The 20,304-nt window shown below is 52.2% G+C and overlaps 1 protein-coding gene across 1 annotated transcript; it reads left to right on the top strand.

Annotated features, from left to right (window-relative positions):
* Positions 1-6,242: 6,242 nt before the first annotated feature.
* On the top strand, positions 6,243-18,657 carry HPCAL4 (hippocalcin like 4). The gene is made up of 4 exons (XM_060621752.3): positions 6,243-6,709; positions 12,637-12,806; positions 13,079-13,294; positions 14,619-18,657. The coding sequence occupies exons 1-4, from the start codon at positions 6,550-6,552 to the stop codon at positions 14,814-14,816; spliced, it is 744 nt and encodes a 247-aa protein (XP_060477735.1). The 5' UTR covers positions 6,243-6,549; the 3' UTR covers positions 14,817-18,657.
* Positions 18,658-20,304: the final 1,647 nt, after the last annotated feature.

The raw sequence follows: 20,304 nt of genomic DNA on the forward strand, positions 1-20,304 counted from the left end.
GTGTCCAACAGCAACAGCAAGTGACTTCAGACTTCCAGACTGTAGCATCAGCCAAGAGGGTGAGTTCCTGGCTTCCTTCAGGGCAGCAGCAGTGTTGGCTCTGGTGATGGCAGCAGCAGGTGCAGTGAGCATGGGCTCTGGCTGACTTCATTTTCCCTTCTGCCCCTCCAGCCTAGGTGGGGGTAGTGGCCTCCTCCAGTTAGAACTCTCTGGGCACCCTCACTGTCTGCTTCCTCCACTCTCTCTTTCCCTTTCCACTGGCTGGAGATCCCAGGGAATGGTGGAACCGCACGGTAGATGGAGTCCCAGTCCCAAATCCCTGCAAGAGGGAGAGCCACCCATCCACCTGACAGCGACCCTAGACTCTATGTAAACAAGAAATAAACTTCTCTTTGAGTTATTGTATGTTGGGGTGTATTTGTTGCAGCAGCTTAGCCTTTGCTCCAACAAATCCAGCACTTTCACAGCCATGGTTCATATGCTTATGTGAATGACAGGCACTTCAGTAAAGACTATCTTCACTGGACCCTCACACAACAAGTAGTTCATTTTATTAGTCCCACTTACAGACTAGGAAACTGAACTGCAGAGGGGTGAAGTGACTTGTCCAAGGGCTGTCTAACTTGAAAGCCTAAGCACTTGGATAGATATATAGATACTTTACATACAAATACATAATGTGTGTATACAGAGAGATATAGGTATAGGCATCATCTATTCCTGTTAGGTTTGTTTTCTGCTTGCCTCCACTCTCTGCCCTCTGTGTGCTGCTCCAGGAGGCTGCTGTGGGGACTGCATCAGTGGGGCTTTTTTGCCCTCTGGCTTCCAGTTGGGTTTGGCCAACGGGAGACATAAGTAGGAGACTTCTGGGATGTGGGAATAGAAGGAGATCAAGGTTGGGGCGCCTGGGTGGCTCAGTTAGTTGGGCGACCAACTTTGGCTCAGGTCATGATCTTACAGCTCGTGAGATCGAGCCCTGCGTCCGGCTCTGTGCTGACAGCTCAGAGCCTGGAGCCTGCTTCAGATTCTGTGTCTCCCTCTCTCCGTCCCTCTCCTGCTCGCACTCTGTCTCTCCTCTCTCTCTCTCTCTCTCTCTCTCTTTCTCTCTCTCTCTCAAAAATAAACATTAAAAAAAAAAAAGGAGGTCAAGGTTCTTATTCTACCCACCCTCAGTCTCTCCCTATCAGGCTATGTGCTGGCAGTGCTGTGTTTCCTTACCAAAGACCGTAGCTTCCCTTGAAGACTCCCTTCTACAACAACAGCTCTGCTCCCTCTCCTTGCCCCTTGGGGTCTGGAGGTGGTAATGGCTCTCCAAGGGTGCTAGCCCCAGTGTTGGATAATACCTTGTTGATTTCTCTCAACCCTGCCCATATCTGTGCAAATAGTTCCCTCACTGACCTATCTTCAGTCATCTCTTTGAGTGCCATCTGTTTCCTGTCAGTACCCTGATAGTAGAGTTTGGATGTGTTTTTATAATTTGGCAACTTCTGCTGTCCTTGGTAAGAACACCCACCTTTCCCTACTCTGGGTACACACTCTTTGGGAGGAGTTGACCTTATCTAGGGGTGAGCAAGTGACTCAGCCTTGGCCAATCAGTGCACTGTATCCCCTGTTTTCAGTGACTGTTCTGAGCTTAGCATGGATCCCAAACCAGGCCAGTGAAAACCATCCCAGAATGCTGGTTACCTGCACTGGGGGAAGAGAAACTCTCTTTTTTTCTGTGGCACTCCAACCTGAGAGTGTGTTGGCCCAGAGATGTTGGCAGATATCTTGCCTTTATGTGGATCTCAAGAATGAAGTCAACATGGGAGAGCAAAGCCAAGCCCTGGAAAGGGGTCGGATATTAATCACACTGTATAAACCCCTGAATCAAGCCATCCCCAAAGTCCAATCTCCTCCTGGGTTTTCTCTTACTACAGTTACTTTTTGCTGAATCCATTGTGAGTTTGGTTCTGTGTCACTTGCAAGCAAGAGTCGTAACAGAGAGAAATATGCCAAGCTCATACATGTTTTCTGCAGGCAAGTAGAAATCTCCTCTAGATAATGAAAGAAGGAAAGAAAGAAAGAAAGAAAGAAAGAAAGAAAGAAAGAAAGAAGAAAAGAAAAGAAAAAAGAAAAGAAAAGAAAAGAAAGAAAAGAAAAGAAAAGAAATTTTGGGGAGGGATGTAGGTGGTTCATAGAACCAAAGGAAAAGCCGAAGTAGGTCTTGTACATGGGCGTGTACTAGAGTCACTCCCGGGGATTCAGATAGCAGGAATGAGTGGACAGTCATCAGAGCACTTCCCTGGCATAAACCAACGGTAACCATCTAGTGTTCTTGAGTCACTTTACTCAAGATTCAGATTCGCTTGGGCGGGGTTGGGGGTGGGGGTAGCCATTTAACCCTACTGGGGTCTCATGCCCAACCCTGTCCACAGGAAGGCAGGGCACCCGGGTTGATAATTTCACCAAGACTGTGCACAATATGGGCTGTGTAATTCCCCAAAGCAAAATCTGTTCTAAGCACTTTGCATATACTAACTCATTTTAATACTGAGCAGCCCTTTGACATAGGTACTGTTATTATTATCCCTTTTTTACAGATAAGGAAATTGACACACAGAGAGGTTAAGTAATTTGCCCATGGTCACACAGCTGGCGAGTGATAGAGCTGGGATGAAAACCCGGAAAGCCTGGCTCCAGAGTCTGCACATCTAACCCACTATGCTATAGGGCTTCTCCAGAGGAAGGGGAATGAAGGGCAGACAAAAACGCAAGGTCCCCTGCATGGAAATGCTCAAGGGAGGAATCGGGGGCGGGGGCGGGGGGGCAGGAATTTCCACTCTCTCTGTATCATTTGTTTAGCCATCATGTATTAACAGGAAAAGAAAAAAGATAATAGATTTCTATTTTGGAAAAGAAAAAAAAAAAATGTCCCGCTTAGCCAATAAGGGAGAGGAAGGAGCCCAAAGCTGGTGATCTCACTCTCTCCCAGCCACAAAAAAGACTGAAATATCTAAGACCCAGGGGAATTCTAGCTGTCACCAGACTGCAGGAGCCAAGTCTGAGGAAACCCAGGGAGTGAGGAAGGTGTTATCCATCATAAAGGCATCCTTGTTGTTGTCGGTACCCGGTACCCGATGTGAGGAATGCTAGCACTCTGGTGAAGCAAATTGAAGTGTCCACTGCCTGCAGACCTCTGTCCTCATCAAAACCCTACTGAGGCTTCCCTCTGTGTCCGCTCTTGGGGTCTCCCACACATGCACGCTGTCCCATACAGCCTGCCCTCCTCACTCTGCAGGGGCACAGCCTGCTCTTTTCAACAACATGGAACAGGTGTTGCCAAGGCTCCAAGCCTGAGAATAGTAAGGCCACAACAAAGTCCCAGAAGTTAAACCACATCCCCCTGGCTCAGCCTTTAGCTGCAGAAAGTGGAAACCCCAGCTCTCTCTTCCTAGGAACACAGGTCAGTCAGTACTAAGAGTGTGGGTTCTGGAGTCAGACCTAGATTGGAGTCCTCTCTGTCGCTAATGAGCTGTGTTACAATGGGCAAATTGTCTAAGCTCTCTGAGCCTCCATCCACTGCCATGAAATAAAGTATGCTAGGGCTGAAATTCAGTCCCCATGCCTGGTACAGCTGAACTGGTTGTTAAAACATCAAAATACTTCCAAATTGATTGGTAAATAGGTAATCATAGGCCTTGGGCGCCACCCCACCCCACCCGACCCCGCCCATCCCTAGCTTCTCTGCTGACTATTCCCCTTGATCCAATAACTAAAGTGTTAACTCTTGGCAGAACGAAGACCTACTAAGTCTTTGGTCTAGCACTAAGGTCAGCATCCACTTTGATTGGTGATGCTCATGTTTGAATGGATTGTTAGATATTTTTAATGGCAGGGGTCATCCGTGGGATTATGTGAGATGATGCAGATAAAGGACTTGGCAGAGAGTTTAGTACATAGGGAAGCAACTCGGTAACAGCCACCATTATTGCTTTAAACACCAAACCTAAAGGCAGAGACAGGATCAAGATCAGGATCTCAAGTGTTATAAGCAGGGGAAGATGGGTTATGACCGGCAGGTCAGGAACAGTCACAGGGCCCGGGATGATTCATGGGCGAGGCTGCATGAGTGGTCCTGCCTGGTTTAAACAGCCAGAGAAGGACCAGTATATCCTGTTTCACCGACTGCCTTTGCCTTCCTTTCTCCGCTTACCTGGGATTCCTGGATCCCATGCTGATTCCAGGGTGGGGGATGGGGGAGTCAGGTGCAGCCACATTCTGGCCCTCTTGCAGTCCAGGAGAGCTTGGAACCCTATGTCTCGACCACTTCAGAGTTCGAGAAGCTGCTCCCAGGAGGCTGGGCTTTGTTTGCCTTTCTCATGCCTTAGAGAATCAGATAAAGCATATTCCAATCCAAGGTCCCTGCCATTAAGGACTTGAAAGATCTTAAAGAGGCAGTATTTTTTCTGTCTAAGAGTGTATTCTGGAGCCAGCCTGCTTGGGTTCAAATCCCAGATCTGCAGCTTTACTAGCTTTGTGAGCTTGGGCTAGTCACTTAAGGGCTCTGAGCCTCAATTTCCTCATCTGTTACGTGGAGTCATAATAGTACCTGCCTCATAGAGTTCTTGTGAGGAACAAATCAGGTAACACATATAAAGTGTTAGGATATAAAATGTACATCATATTTACATAGTGCCAATGCCTAGCACAAAGTAAGCTCTCATCAGTATATGTTAGTTGTTGTTAAGGAGCTCACAAGTGTAGTGAAACAGTCATGCCCACACAATTCTGTCCAGGGCTGCAAACAGTCTGTCTTCACTCTTCTACTTGAAATTCTTCCCTTGCTCCCCTGGGCCTCTGGCACCAGCTCCCACAACTTCCCGTAGACTGGGAAGCCCAGAGAGAGAATGGTCTTGACTTTGGTAATACGTAGCATAACTGGCAAAGGTAGGGCCCCATTTTAGAGTTTCAGATACCACTTCCAGCAACCCATGCTGCTACTTCCCACTTCCTCATGCTTTGGATTATGGTTATCTGTGAGCAGGGATGAGTTCTTGCCTGTCTCCGTGTCCCCAGGGCAGGTGAAGGTGCTCAGGAAGTGATAGTGTCAGGACTTTCAAACACCTGTCCCTGTGAATCATCAATCAAGGGGCCAGGGATGTGCCAGCTAACTGGAGGCCCAGGTAGTGCTGTCATCCTGTTAGGGCCCCAGAGAGAAGACAGTCCGGAGCCGTAAGAAGGGGACAGCAAAACGGGGGTTCCACAGGAATGGGTCGGGTTCCCACAAAGAGACGTCCATGGGTTCCTTCCGCCGGGAGCCTGGCCCGGGAATTTTGGGGACCAGTCGTTGAAGCCTCGCCTCCATTCTTGGCTGGCCTGTCCTCATCCCCTATAGCCGGCGCACCTCAACTTTTGCTCTTTCGGCAGAAGCCTCACCTCTTCCCCCCCTCCCCCGCTGCTCTTCAGCATCCCCGCTCCCATTCGGCCAATCCCCAGACGCCCCGCCCCACTTCTGACAGATGCCTAGAAGTCCCTCCTCCGCACGTGGCCCAGCGGGAGAGATACCTGTTCCCCTCCCGGCCAGCCCCCTCCCAGTTTGGAATAAAAAGGTTCCTTCCCACCCCCTTGGTGGGGAGCTCTCAGCTGCCAGGGCAGCCAGGGCAGCCTGTCCGGGCTTTGGGGAGACCCCTAAGTGCGGGGAAGAGGTGTTCCCGGGGCCCTGAAACCTTCCAGACTCACTCAGTGTAAACCACCTCGGGTTTGTGTCAACATCCGAGGCCGGAGACTGGGAGACTGGCGGCGGCTGGGGACCGGCTCCGTCTGCGGGACGGGAAGATGGGAGGGTGGAGACTGGAAGGTGCATGGGGTAGGCAGGGGGACCTTCTGGGGGAGATCCCGAGAGGCCTCTTGGGGGTCCGTGAGCAATAAGGAAGGCCTGTCTGGAGAGGATCGGAATTAGGGGCTGTAGGGAGCCCAGGACTAGCGTGGGTCCAGATAGAGGTTGGGCGCTTCGCCATCGGCGCTGCGTTCTCCGCGCCCGCCCACCCTCCTCTCAGTTCCCCGCCGGCAGCGCAGGGCGTGTGTTGAGGGGGCGAAGCGAAGGCGTGGGTGGGCGACCACCCCAGCTCTTCCCTCCACCAGTCAGCTTCTCTGCAGCTCCCCGTCGCCCTCCTCCAATTTCGGGTGGGACTTGGAGGGGGTCGCATCTTGTGACTCATCCCCTCTTCCATCCCCACCCCCGGCTGGGGCCCTGGAAGGGAAGGCTTAGAGACTCGGCTGTGGCTCTCCCGTTTCCACAGCAACCGTGCGGTTGTTTGCGCGAATCCACTTCAATCATCACCTTTGGCCGCAGACTGAGGCCCGGAGTCTGAACCCTAGGGCGGGGTACAGTCGGGGGCACAGCCCTTCCCCCTTCCTCTCGACTCCGAGAAGGTCAGCGCGGGCGGGCGGGGCGCGCTTCGGCAGCCGGGCCTCACTGGCCATCCAGTCCCCACCTGAAACCCCGCCTGCCACTCCGCCCCAGCGGAGCCAATCAACGCCCGATCTGCCCGGGATGAGGCGGGGCTTATGCAAATCGTGTCGCCTCCGAGAGACATAGTGATACAAGAGCTGGGAGGCGGCTCCGGTGCGGACCTCGGAGAGCCTGGCCTCCAGCCCGCCAGCCAGTCTCGGTCCCCGCGGCCCGCCGAGGCTCAGAGCCATCCAGCGACCCGGCGAGCGGCCTCAGGTAACGCGGGCGGGGCCGGGCAGAGGCCCTTGTCCCCTCCCCCTCCACTCTCCATTCCCATTCTCCTCTACCTGTTCCCCTCATTCATCTCCTTGACCCCTGGTTCCTCCATAAGCGGCAGCATCTGGAGGGCTGCCCCCGGGGAAGGGACTCCCACCCTAATCCAGGCCCCATGGGTCTCAGGGAAGGAGGCAGAGCCGCCTTCTTACTCCCAGATCAGGTAAGAGCACCCACTGCTCTGGCCCCCAACACACACAACACACACCCACACCCACACCCACCCACGCTGGGGGTGTGGTGTTGCTGGTGCTCAAGGAGGCAGTAATCACCCTTCCCCTTTGCGTATGTGTAGTTGCCCAGCACCATGGCAACCTCCCACCTCCACAGATAGCCCCCACCCATGCCACCCGGCCCCACCAGCAGCTAGCTCTGCACTTCACATCACAAGGTCCCTGTCCCCAAAGACAGCCCCCACCTCCATGGAGAGCCTACTCCCACCTCACGTTGTCCCCTCAGACTGTCCCCATCTCCCACCCCTCAAGGTGACAGAGCTCACAGCATACCTGGGGGAGGGAAGAACACCGCCCCCCCCCCCCCCCCCGCCCAGTTCTTCTCCTCACACTTCCTCAACAGCACTGCCACCTCCCATGGTCCCAGGGCTAGGCAGAGGTCCCATGTTTGGCCTCTTTCATCCTGGCTGGAGGATGAACCAGGGGCACCACCCCCAGCAGACTACCCATACCTGACTGTCACTGCTGTCAAGGTCCCAGCCTTCTCCTTTCCCCTCACCCTTCACAGGCGCTGAGTCCTGCCTCTCAAACATCTCTAATTTGGATCCTTTCTAGCCTTCTTGCACTCAGTTGCTCTCTCTCTCCTATCTTCCTGCTGCCCCACAAGGATCTGCCAAAGCTCCATATGGACTGTGTCACTCCTTTCCCTAAGGTGGCCTGAATCTGGAGGGCAGAAGAGCTGGGTTAAATCTTCCCTTTGCCCCACCTGCTGTTTGCCTTTGACCAAGTTACTTCCCTTTCTGACCCTTCGTGAAATGGGGAAGGGGGCCGGACAGAGGGTGGACTTGACGAGATGGTTTTGAACGGCCTTCCAACCCTGACACGTTCTGGTTCTGTGGCTAATTATGGGCAGATGGGACCATTTCACTCTTGCCCTGAGCCATTAGGCATTTCAGAGAGGAGGCCTGGGGGGCGTTAGTCCTCACCAAGGGGACATTGCTTCTTACCCAGGCCTCCCCCTCCCACACACTCTCCAAGCCAAGGCCCGGTCTCAGCTGTCCGGAGTCCCCTCCCAGACCACCAGCCCACGTGGCATGGACAGTTCCAAAGTGGAGGTGGTCACTAGGGCCCACGTTTTGTTTGTAATGCCCTGCCCCTCGTTAAGGAGGAGAGGGAGAAGACGTGCCGCTATGGCAGCTGCTTGGTGAGGAGCAAAGGGAGGAGAGGAAGGAGAAAAATCTCCTGACCAGGGAGCTGTTGTCACCATGGCAACCGTCTCAGCACCAGCTCCTTTGAAGCTGGGTGAGGGTGTGGGATTATTGCCTCCCTCAATCCCTCCTACCCTCACTGCCACTTCCCCATTTGAAGCCCACAACTTGGAGCTCTGCCCTCTGGAAGAAGCCTGTGAGCACAGAGGGGCAGCAGCTTTGTGTACTGGGCAGTGCCAGCTCCTTCACAGCTGGAGGGCAACCCTCAAGAGGTAGGCAGGGGAGCCTGCAGATGTTCAGCGGGGCCACAGTCCCAACAGAACATGCCCCCAGGGCCTTTGCCTTGCTACTGGTGGGCTGTAGTTGGCCTTCAGTGAACTCTTCCTTTCCCCGGGTCTGGGTTCCACTGTCTCTGAAGTGGGTGCCATGGCAGGAGAACACAGATAAACAAAAGAGACTGACGCCATTCCAAGGAGGAAGACGAGGTTTCTGCCCCTCTTGTGTAATCCACCAAGGGGCATTCATTGAACTACTCTGTGCCAGACATGGCCTTTGGGTCTCTGCCGGCAGTTCTGCGCAGCCACAGAGGGCAGAGCGGGACTGGTGTGAGGCAGCTACCAGAGGGCAGAACTCGGAATGATGGGAAAAGTGCTTTTCTCACTCTCCGATCTGCCCCAAAGTGGACTTGGTTATATGGCGGAGGGGGATAAACTCTTTGCCATTGAGCAAACAACTTAAGAATATTTTTTGACTTGGGCCAGGGCTTAATACGAAGATCTCTCCCAAATCAGGTTCCATTCTAGAATTCTAGAGCACAAGGTGAGGGTCAGAGAGTTCTGGAGTCCACACGCTTGTGGGGCTCAGTTCCACAGCCCTCAAAGGCTGGGTGCATGCTGCTGACTGTCCACTGTCCAGGCTGGGAAGTAGGCTTCAGCCAGGCCTGAGTGCTGAGGATAGCTGCGTCAGCCCAGAGGGGAAGAAAGGATATTAGGGGAGGGGAAAGCCACTATGCAATAGGGAAATAGGTCCTGTCTGTGTGAAAACTAACTGAAAAGCATGTAGTTGTGAGGGGAGCAGTGGAAAGTAAGGCTAGACAGGTGGGCACCTTGATGCCAGATTCTAGAAGATTCTAGAGTACAAGGGGGCCCATGGGCATATCCACCTCTAGCCTATATCGTATACTTATGGGCAAAACCAGAGGTGAAGCTGCCTCAGAACGGAGAAATCAGAAGAAAGACACTTCCTCTGAGGCAGCTGAGCCCATGGGCATGGCTTCGCATGCAATGCTTCACCTGGATCTCAGCCCCTTTAGCTGTGCCCCTGGCCTTGACGATGGGGGGCAGGGGGAGAGAGGACATGGTGAAGTTTCCAGGAGAGCATCAAAAGAAAGAACAGCAGGGCTTGGTTGCAAGTTGGACCTAGGGAAAAGGAAGAGGGGAAAGTAAAGGTAATTAACATTGCACTTCCACTCTGGGATGGAGGAGGAAAGGAAGGAAGGGCCGATGGAGAGAGAAGATGGCCACAGGTTGAGGGTGTCTGGTTGTAGATGAGGGGAGTCAGAGGAGCTGTTGGGCCACCCCGGGGGGTGGATATTTCCTAGATGTCAGATACAGTGGGCTGGAGCACAGTAAGATGGACCCACTGAGGCCAAGAGGGAGATCAGAGCTAAAGTTTTCCCAGAAGGCAGGCAGGAGTGGGGAAGGTCTGTACTGGACAAGAGTAGTCATAAATTGGAGAGAGTAGTCCAGGCAGGTGGCATGGATTCAGCCTGGGTGTTCATCTGGACCCTTCCACTGACCTGCTGTGTAACTCTGAGCCAGTTGTCTCCTTTCTCTGGGTTCCAGTTTTCACTAAAATAAGGGGATATCTTTTTTTTAAGGTTTATTTATTTATTTTGAGAGAGAGAGAGACACACACAGAGAGAGAGAGAGCTAGTACAAGCAGAGGAGGGGCAGAGAGAAGGAGAGACAGAATCCCAAGCAGGCTTTGTACCCTCAGCACAGAGCCCGAAGTGGGGCTTGAACTCACAAACTGTGAGATCATGACCTGAGCCGAGATCAAGAGTCTGATGCTTAACTGACTGCACCACCCAGGTGCCCCCAAATAAGGCGATATCTTAAAGGGACTGCCAGCTTTGACTGGCAATCCAAGAACGATAGAGGAAATGAAGAGAAATGAAGGAAGAGGCATAATCCTCAGTGGGCCTGGGACCAAACTGGGGCTGGGAACAGGTGTGACCCCAAGAGATAGAGAATTGTGGGAAGGGAGCACAAGGCAGGAAGGAGTCAAGGGACGGAAGGCCAGAGCCACACAGACATCATGACGCACACACGCAGACATGTGTACTCTGACAGATTTGCGGTCTCATACACTGACATGCTCCCGCCCACACCCAGCCCCTCACACAGACGCTCAGGCACATCCCCCAGAAGAACGCGGGAAAGGCTCCACCTCCCCTATTGGACACCTCTCCCTCTGGGTTCTCTAGCTCGCTTGGCTACACCCTGAGCCTGCAGTGTGCTTTGGACTTGGGGAGGGGTCAGCAGGGGATGTTGCCTCCTTCTTCTGCCCATAGGTGTTCCAGAGGCATCCTTGTGCCCAGTGCAGCTGTTTTGGACCCCACGTTCGGGGTTCCTGAGGATGGCATGCCTCCCCCTCCCTGGCTTCTCCTGGGAGCATAGAGGACTCCTCATCCTCTGGGGGTGGTAGGCGGGGGAGGATGTCGCTACCCCCACTCCTGCTTGATCTTTCTCATGGCACACTGGAGGCATGTGCGGCCCAGAGATATCTTGTAACTAACTTGAAGCCACATAGCAAGGGAGGGGGCATGGAACAGACCAGTCTCAGATCTGGTTGTTCAGGGCACCCCTAGCAGTAAGGATTAGAAGCCACAGTGGCATGCAGTGGGCTATGGAAGAGGAATTTCTTCTGCTAGCCTGACAACTTCCTCTTCCAGAGTATCTTCATGACAGGTTACCCTGGGGTCGGAGTCTGGTGCCTTCCCAAAGAGACTCCAGGCAGGTCAAACTCACCTCCAGGGCCAGGTCCTGGAAACAGTTCCTGGAGGGATATTCCTCCCATGGAGGTCAGCCGAGAATGTCTACCTGGCCTTCAGGGCCTGGCAAGGCCTCACTCCTGATACATCTGGGGAGGGCCTGTACCTCCCTCTGCAGAAACTCCTCTGTCACAGGCTGCATGAGGGGCTCCTGTTCCAGTGGGGGAATGGCTCTTCATCCTCCCCAAACCCGCTTCTCAGCAACACCACCTCCACTCATTCAGCCCCAAATCTGAGCCTCTGCCTCAACTTCTGTGTTGCTCTCATCCCCACATTCAGTCACCCGAGTCCTGCCAGCGCCTCCTCCTAACATGGCTTGGTCCATCCATGTCACTCCACGGCCTCTGCTCGGTGTCACCGTCTCTCACCTGAACCATGCAGCAGGCCCCTCTCTTCTCTGTACCTTCCCCCACCCAGGTCATCTTGCACGCTGTAGCCAAAGGAAAAATTCTAAAACACATTCCTACTTTCTCATCCCAGCGCCTAGTTCAGGACCTGACATTTGTAAGCATTCTGTGTTTATGGACTGAATGCTATCTTCCCAGCCCTTGCTTTAAAATCCCTGTGGGTAAAGGCCAAACTCCTTGGCATGGATTGAAGGCCCTTGACAATCAGCCAGCTACCTCTTTGGCCCAATTATGAGCTATTGAGGTTGGCCCGTATCTACTTTATCCCCATCACTGGCATGGGACCTAGCACAGCCAGCCTCAATAAATGCTCAGGGAATGAGTGACTAATGAAAAACAGGATTAGTCAGGGTCATCAATGCTATCAGCTAGGATTTCTATTTGTACAGAGGAGGGGAGGGACAAGCTTCCTGCTGGGGTGGCCCAGAAAACCTTGAGGAAGAACTTGGGAGATGGTGCCGGGGGCGGGACATATGAGGAACCTTCCTCAGGTCCTTGAGCAGAAAAAAGCCTGCAGAGGCGGGTAGGGGCCGAGCGTGGAAAGCTCGAAATAGCAAGGAGAGGGGATTAAGACTCTAGGGGTGTGGGGGGCTATGCCAGGTGTAAACGGGAGAGGGGAGGATGCAGGCTGTGGCATCAGCGCCAGTCAGCCAGAAGGCCAGGAGCCGAGACCTGGGGGTGGTGATCCTGGGTGCCAGGAGGGAAAACCTGCCTCCAGGAGCGGGGAGGGGCCGCTATGGGAGAGAAATGTATGATGAGGGGAAGGGGGTGGGGGAGGCAGGGCGTCCTGTGGAAAAGTGTGTGAAGGATAGAGCCTAGCTGTAGGAAGGCGGGGGAGGCTGTGGAGGGTGGAGGTGAGAGCAGGAGACCCATCCTGCTGTGGAAGGAGGAATCCTGGCTGTGAGAATGTGGGACTTGTTATGGGAGGGGTTGTTGTGGAGAAAGAGAACCCGTCCTATGGGGACCTGGGGACCGCTGGTGAGGCGGCCTTGCCCTGAACCAAACTGAGGGAGCCCCTGTCCTCTAGGCCCTGCCATGGGGAAGACCAACAGCAAACTGGCCCCAGAGGTGCTGGAGGACCTGGTTCAGAACACCGAATTCAGCGAGCAGGAGCTGAAGCAGTGGTACAAGGGCTTCCTGAAGGACTGCCCCAGCGGTATCCTCAACCTGGAGGAATTCCAGCAGCTCTACATCAAGGTGGGCGGGGCCAGGCCATCCCAGGAGGTGGGCTGACGGCCAGGGGCGGGGCCAAGCAACCCCCCCCCCCAGGGGGCGGGCCGGATGGCCGGGGGCAGGGCTAGGCAACCCTAGGAGGCGGGCTGACGGCCAGGGGCGGGGCCAATCAACCCCAGGGGGCGGGCCGGATGGCCGGGGCGGGGCTAGGCAACCCCAGGGGGCGGGCCGGACAGCCGCGGGTGGGCAGAGACATCCAGACTGCGGCTTCACCACAACCCGCGTCCGCGCCTCAGTTCTTTCCCTACGGCGACGCCTCCAAGTTTGCGCAGCACGCATTCCGCACCTTTGACAAGAACGGCGACGGCACCATCGATTTCCGGGAGTTCATCTGTGCCCTTTCCGTCACCTCCCGCGGCAGCTTTGAGCAGAAACTCAACTGGGCCTTTGAGATGTACGACCTGGACGGCGACGGGCGCATCACGCGCCTGGAGATGCTGGAGATCATCGAGGTGCGCTGGGGCAGATCCGGGAGGCCAGGGTGTGCTGGGGTGACGCGCTCCTCGCTTCGGGGCACGTCCTCTCCAGCCATCTCCAGTCACCTTACTGTCGGGCCTCAGGAACATCCCCGCTGCACCCCACCTGCCCCCGCATCCCGCCTCCCAGGACCCAGTGTGGCTAACTGGCATTGGTTGGGCGTGCAGTGTAAGGACTGGCCTTATGCTAAGTGCTTTATCCAATAACCCTATGGAGTAGGTACTGGCAGAAACCCCATTTTACAGATGTGGAAACATAGCAAGTGGTGGTTCATGATTCAAATCTAGGGAATCTGACTTCAGAGCCTATGTTTCTAACTCATTATTTTTTCAACAACTTTGTATTGAGTGCTACCATGTGCCAGGCACTGTTCAAAGTTACTGCTTTTGTGGGGGGGAGGACATTCCTTCTACAGTGAGAATATTTTGAAACAACAAGAAAAAAACCCTGTGCATGTGAAGCAATAAATGTTAGGACATAAGAAAAACAAAGTAAGGGGAGCTAACGCGATGGAGGAGGTGTATATAGGGTGAAATGTGAGAAGCAACCTGAATAAGGTGAGGGAGTTAATCATGTAGATTAATCTGGGGGTGGGGGAGAGTATTCTGTGCAGAGGGAACAGTAAATGCAAAGACTCTGAGGTGAGACTGTGTTTGCAGAGTTCAAGGAGTAGCCAGGAGAGCAGGGTGGTACGAGAGAAGTGAGAGAGGGGAGAGTGGAAGTGGTCAGGTAGGCAGCCAGGATCCTGGTCTCACAGTCTGGGGTAGAGACTTAACTTTATTCTGAGCAAGAGGGAAACCATTTAGAGCTCTCTGTTCTCCGTGTGGAGAATAGACGAAGGGCATGGGAAGGCAGCAGAAGCAGGGAGACCAGTTAGGAGGTTTCCACTGCAGGCCAGTCAGGAGCAGTGCAAGTGGTTGATATGGGACCTAATGCAAAATCTGGGCTGACGAGGTTTGCTGAAGGATTGGACTTGAGGGAGAGTCAAGAACGTCAAGGTTTTTGGTCTGAACAACTAAAAGAATGAATTTGCTCTTTCATGAGAAAGGGAATGCTGGGGGGAGAGCAAGTTGGAGGAGAAGACTTGGGTTTTAGACATCTTTGGTTATGAGATAACCATTAAATATTCAGTCTTAGTGACCATACATCACCTTCCAGTATCCTTGCCATCTCCCAGTGTTCTCTCTGCCCACCCCTGACTTCCTTCATTCACCGCACCGCCCCCCCCCCCCACACCGCCATTGTCTCTGTTCACTGTGGGTGTTCACAGTTCCCCTCTTTCCCCTCCACCCCTGCCAGGCTATCTACAAGATGGTGGGCACTGTGATCATGATGCGTATGAACCAGGATGGGCTCACGCCCCAGCAGCGTGTGGACAAGATCTTCAAGAAGATGGACCAGGATAAGGACGACCAGATTACACTGGAGGAGTTCAAGGAGGCGGCCAAGAGTGACCCATCCATTGTGCTACTGCTTCAGTGCGACATGCAGAAGTAGAGGGTGGTGAGGGGCAGGGCCCCTGGCCAGGAGGGGCGTGGCCACCTCCCAACCCGATGACCTCTCAGGGGGAGGGGTACTCTAGCCTCACTCTCTGGCTCACCCACCCCTCTGCCCAAGCCCTTGCTCCCCTCAGTCAAGATCCTTGAGGGACCACCTCACCCTGGAAAAGAGACAGATCCTCAGGTATTCTGTGGTCTAGCCCCACCCCGCAGTCATGGCCCTGAACACGGGCATAGAGAGTTGGCTTTTGCCCCAAGAGACAGGGTTGAGGACGGGGGGCTGTGGGTCTGCTTTGAAAGTCTATTCTTCCTGGGATTATGCTTTACAGGATGTGGTCCCACAGATCCCAATTAAAGGGCCAAAGTGGACCTGTCCTTTGCTAAGGATGTAAATTCCTTAAAGGTGGTCTCTGCCCTGCCCCCTTGACTCTACCTGGCCCCTCCAGCCCCAGCCTTTGGAACGTTCATTCAATCCTTTCTTCACCTAACGTTTATTGAGCACCTGTTCAATGCCAGGCACCTCTAGGTGCTAAGGTTATGGTATTTTACAGAACACATTCCATGCCCTCTGGAAGCTCATAAAGGAGGGTGAGGCAGTGGTCAGAGTCTCAGATGGAAACGTCACACACAGCTGAGCAGAGGGCATGGAAAGGCTAGTTAGTTCGAAAGGAACTATGAAATCTTTCAGCTCAGCTCCACCCAGAGCTGCAGAGAGATGAAATGAAAAGTGTTTGGAAGTCTAGGAACCATGTGAATGGAAGTTTTAAGAAACACTGATATTTATGTAATACTTATTTTTTTAGAACCCTTTGAAAGAGCTAAAGTCATTTTATTAGTTTAGGATATTAAAACATACTTTATATTACTTAGTTTCTTGTAAAATGATTAAACGAATATAGAAAATGCTAATTTTGCAGGGCGGGGGGGAGGGAGAGCTGAGAAAAAAGAGGGAAAATACCAGCAAACTTACCAAATAACACTTTTTCTTATCAGATCAAGTCCTGAGGTGTCACTGTCAGCAGCTTCTGCTGCTTCCTTTTTAATGACCGTTTTCAATTCAGTGAGCAACTCTCTATTATGCGCTTGCTCTGGTTGGATGCCGACTTCAGAAACAGAAAAGACAGGTTTGCTGAGAGTGAGACTAGTGTATCTTCCACATGTTGGTAGTTCCTTTCCAGATTTGGTCTAGTTTCAAAGAGGGGCTTTTTCTTTCACTGCTACAGAAACAGAAGGACCTAGAAGAAGAGGACCACCTGGCCACTGTTCAGGTTGCCAGACTGCACTTATGGACCAAAATGCCTAAAAAGTGCTGGGGATGTGCTCCATTTGAAAGGCTTTTTCTAACCCCAGATCCTCAGTCTGCCAGGTAATCCATCATCTTCCAGGTGCACTGGCTTTGCTTTCCAATGTCTGCTTTCCGATTTTGGATCCGTGAGCTATACAGCTGCATGCTTTGACTGCCAGAAAATTAATCTTGCTCCTTCAAGCCTTTCACTTTATTTTCTACTGTACTTGTGATCAGAAATTAGCTTTGATATGCAGTGACAGATTTCCTCTTGAGCTGCTGGTGACAACAATCTCGTATACAGGTGCTGTCAGCCCAGGGTAGGAGCAGGGAGTGATTGCCGAGTCAGGAGTACGGGATTGTGTCTCCAGGAAAGAGATGCGGCATGCCTCTTCTGAGTGCTCACCTGTCCTCCCTTCTTTGCAGGTTGCTTGAGGATGCTGACCTTTGGTCCCAAACTCTATTGGACCTTCCTTCTTGCTGCCCTTGGAGGTAGCAAGGCCACTTAGCTGCCACACTCTTTCTGTCTTCTGCCTATGACCAGCCATGTGGTAAGGCTGGAAATTCACATCCTCAGGCAGTAACCAGCAAGTTTTTATCCAATAATGCCTCAAGGAATGTTCCATTGCTCTGAGGAGCTGGTCATTAGGTGTATCTTGTGCTACCACTCAGCACTGAAGATGCATAGATATTCAACAGCCTGGCTTAGCTGAGACTTCCAGTGGAAGACTTTTTACAAACTGGGGTTCCCATCCCCCAAATATTGAATCTAACCTAACTCACGATCGCAAAACTTCATGACTTTCAAAGGCTTGCCATGTACTCCATCTCTTTCTATTCTCCAGCCTAGGAAATAGAAATTTTCATTCTCTTTCTCCAGACTTGGGAAGTGAGACACAGAAAGGGGGGGAATCCCTTGTGCAAGAGCACACGGTCAGGGAGTGGCACAGTGCTAAGGCTCGAACCCATGATCTGAGTCATATGAAGTTGCCTGTAGGGCAGGCTAAGTTAGTTTTGGTCTTGTACATGCTTCCTGCTAAGAAGTTTCTGAGGTGGTGGTCTTCCAAAAATAAGTAGGAGCTTGGTTGAACTCCTGACATTTTTAAGTATCTTGTTGTCTGCTTCTGGGCAGCTCTGTTAACAGGTCAATGCTGTCCTGGGAAGCCCCTGACTCAGATCCCTGGAAGCACCCTGCACTTTCTTTGCACTGTCTTTACTATCCTATTCCTCCCTACGAGAACTGTTTTTGTCTTTCTCCAGTTGGTGGGTAAGTCCTACCCGTGAGAGCATGTTTGATCACTCCAAGCTTCTCAGTGTATCCTGTGAGTGATATTTGCAGTCTGGCCAAACATTGTCAGATAACCCAGTGATGTGAACACATAAAACCAGGCTGGGAACTGGGAACACCATCTTGCTGATAGGAGGAGCCCAGGCAGGCCACGTCTTGCTCCCACATGCTCCTGGATGTCCTACAGGCTGCATGCTCAGGAGTTCCTGTGGTAGAGCACTGACCCTGCCCTGAGAAGAGAGGCAGGCCTCCAATCCCTGTGCCAGTATGAGGGACTTGCCATAAAGCTCAAGGTTAGTGGAGATTGAAGCATGACTTGTAGAGACACAAAAATATATAGACAGTGAAAACAATACATAGAGTATATTCAAACTCTCCTTTTGAAGTTTTGTCTCTTTTTGCAGCAAGTCTGAATTACAAGGTTTCAGAATCTACCTTCTAACTGCATTCTGTCCTCGTTCATCCTTTGGGGCTGATTGATGAGCCCCTTATTTCTTATCTCTAAAAATCATCAGCAAGGTCTACTTCACATGGCCACTCCAGTCCTTTGAGCTATAATCAGGATTATATAACTTACCTTCAAATCAAAAGTTAAGAAAAAGGAAGCCCATAAGCTAAGGCACTGAATCTTTTCCTGACAATTTCTAGAGGTAGAATTTCATCATGCTGCAGAGAGAGAGAGAGAGAGAGAGAGAGAGAGAGAAGGAGGGGAGGGAAGAGAAAGGAAAGAGAAAGAATGAGAGAATAATGTGGTGTTTCTACACAGGGTAGTAAGCTGACACTGTAAATGTTTTTACACAAAAATGTACAAAATCAACACATTTTCCTGAAGATCCACCCTGGGTGAGGTTTTGTTCTGACTTTAGGGATCACTGTGGAAGCAAGAATATATTTCTTACGTATTTTATTTATCATTTTCGGGAAAAAAAGGTCAAATTCTGCAATTGAAAAGTCTCAGAAAAACATGGAATTTTCTTTCTGAAATTTTCAAGGTTTTCTTTTACCTTTGCCAGAATGTGGGGCAGGACCAGGCCTCCCAAGGTGTATGGCCCTTCCTGCTTTGTGGAGGCTGTGGGCATATGGAGACCTGGGGAAATAGGGGTGCTGGGTGGCAGAGGGGGGCATCCCAACTCATTCTCTAGTGTGGCCCCCTGTCCTCTCCACATGTGCTGCTCCCGACTGTGCCCGCAGTGACTGTCCTCACTATTCAACCCTGTGCTGTATGGTGTGTTTTTCCACTGACAGTGAATAAAAGGTGTGACCGTGCTGAGGTCTCTTATTCTTCCCTAAGCTAAGATAGGGTTGGGGTTAGGGACAGGGGAGAAGAGGCCCCGGGGGTGGGGGGGGGGTGGGGAGCTCATCGTTAGGGGTGCCTCAACGACTCCCTTGGGGCCGAGGTCCTTATTCTAGCAACGACTCTGGTTATGTGGAACAGAGACCCACCTGAGTTAGTTCAAAGAAGGGAGGAGCAGATTACAAGGGACCCTGAAGATGAAAAATCAAGAATGGCTGGGCCTCAAAAGAACCGAAACTGGCCACAAGGTCTCTCCCTTCTCCTCTCTGGGCCTCACAGGCTCTCTTCCTCTTGGCAATATTTGTATCTGTGTTCTTTTCCTCGGTTTCTCTTCAGATTTCCTTGGTTTCCCTGCAAAAGTGGCTGCAGCCCCAACACTGTGTCAAGACTCACCAATAGCTGACAATACTCTGCATCTCTTAGTTCCAGTTTTCAAGCAAAAGGGTCTGATTGGCTCAGCTTGGCTTCCAGAGGGAGGCCTTCGTCCATTCATCAATAGCCAGACCAGGTGCTGATATGTGGGCCTGTGAGCAGAGCAGTTTCCCCAGAAGGGAGCTAATGGCAGCCAACAATGGACTTTGTTTCTCCCTCTGTCCAATGGAAAGCATCATAGAGCCCAAATGAGTGGATAGTGGGGAGTGAAGAGAAAAGCCAAGAGACAAGATTATAATTAGGCCATATGGTGCCCTTTTGAGCAAATTAGGAAAAGCCACCCCTTCTGAGTGTGAACAGCCTCCTAAGTATACAGCTGGGCCAGTGGATGGCACCTTTGGCCTAATGAGAAAAGTATACCCCTTCTTCTGAACAAATACAGCCTTGTCATGCCATGGTACACAGCTTGGCAAGTGGAACAAATCCTGGATTTCAGTCTCACCTGCCCTGCTGGTCAAGGATGTTGTGTAGTGTGTAACCTGCTCCACCATCCACAGGAGCTCAGCCCAGGCCCTGAGACCTCCCTGGGATGCAGTTAGTGTTGACGTGTTTTTCTTAGAATTTTCCCTCTCGTCCTCCTTCCCCTGCCCTGTAATGGCCAGAGAGGCACTGTTGGTTGTTGCAGGTAATTGGGGGCAGTGGCAGCTGGAGGTGCCTGCTTTGTCCTGAAACGCTCAATTGCATTAACAAGGATTTTCTCAAGGACGCTTGGAGGGGGCCAGCTTCCTTGGCAGGAAGCAATTAGGACAGAGGAAGGAGGTTGACCTGGCCTCAGGGCAGCCATGAACCCAGAAGGTGACTCAGGAGCCTGAGAACTTGGGGCTGCTATTCCCAGCTGAAGCCTCACTGGGGAGATGGGGAGTTTTATTCCCTGCCTACTTTGGGGTGCACAAGTCCTGGGTTCCCATCTCTTAAAAACTTCCCCCTCTGGCCTTCATCACCTCTGACCCAGGTTGATCTACCTCCTGCTTTCAGGCTTATCCTCTGTGCCATCCAGCTGTCCCTAAGAAACCAGAATGTTTTCCCTAAAGTGCAAGTCTGGACCATGTCAATTCTTCAAAATCTCCCCTCTTTCCTCAGTGTGATAAGCTCCTTAAAAGTCCCTCAAGGCCCGGCATGATCTGCCTGCCACCTGCTGACCTCTGAAGCCTGTTTTTCCCCCACCCCCCTCCTTCCCCCTGCATTTG

This window comes from Panthera onca, chromosome C1 (assembly GCF_046562875.1).
Source record: "Panthera onca isolate mPanOnc1 chromosome C1, mPanOnc1 haplotype 2, whole genome shotgun sequence".
Classification (NCBI taxonomy): domain Eukaryota; kingdom Metazoa; phylum Chordata; class Mammalia; order Carnivora; family Felidae; genus Panthera; species Panthera onca.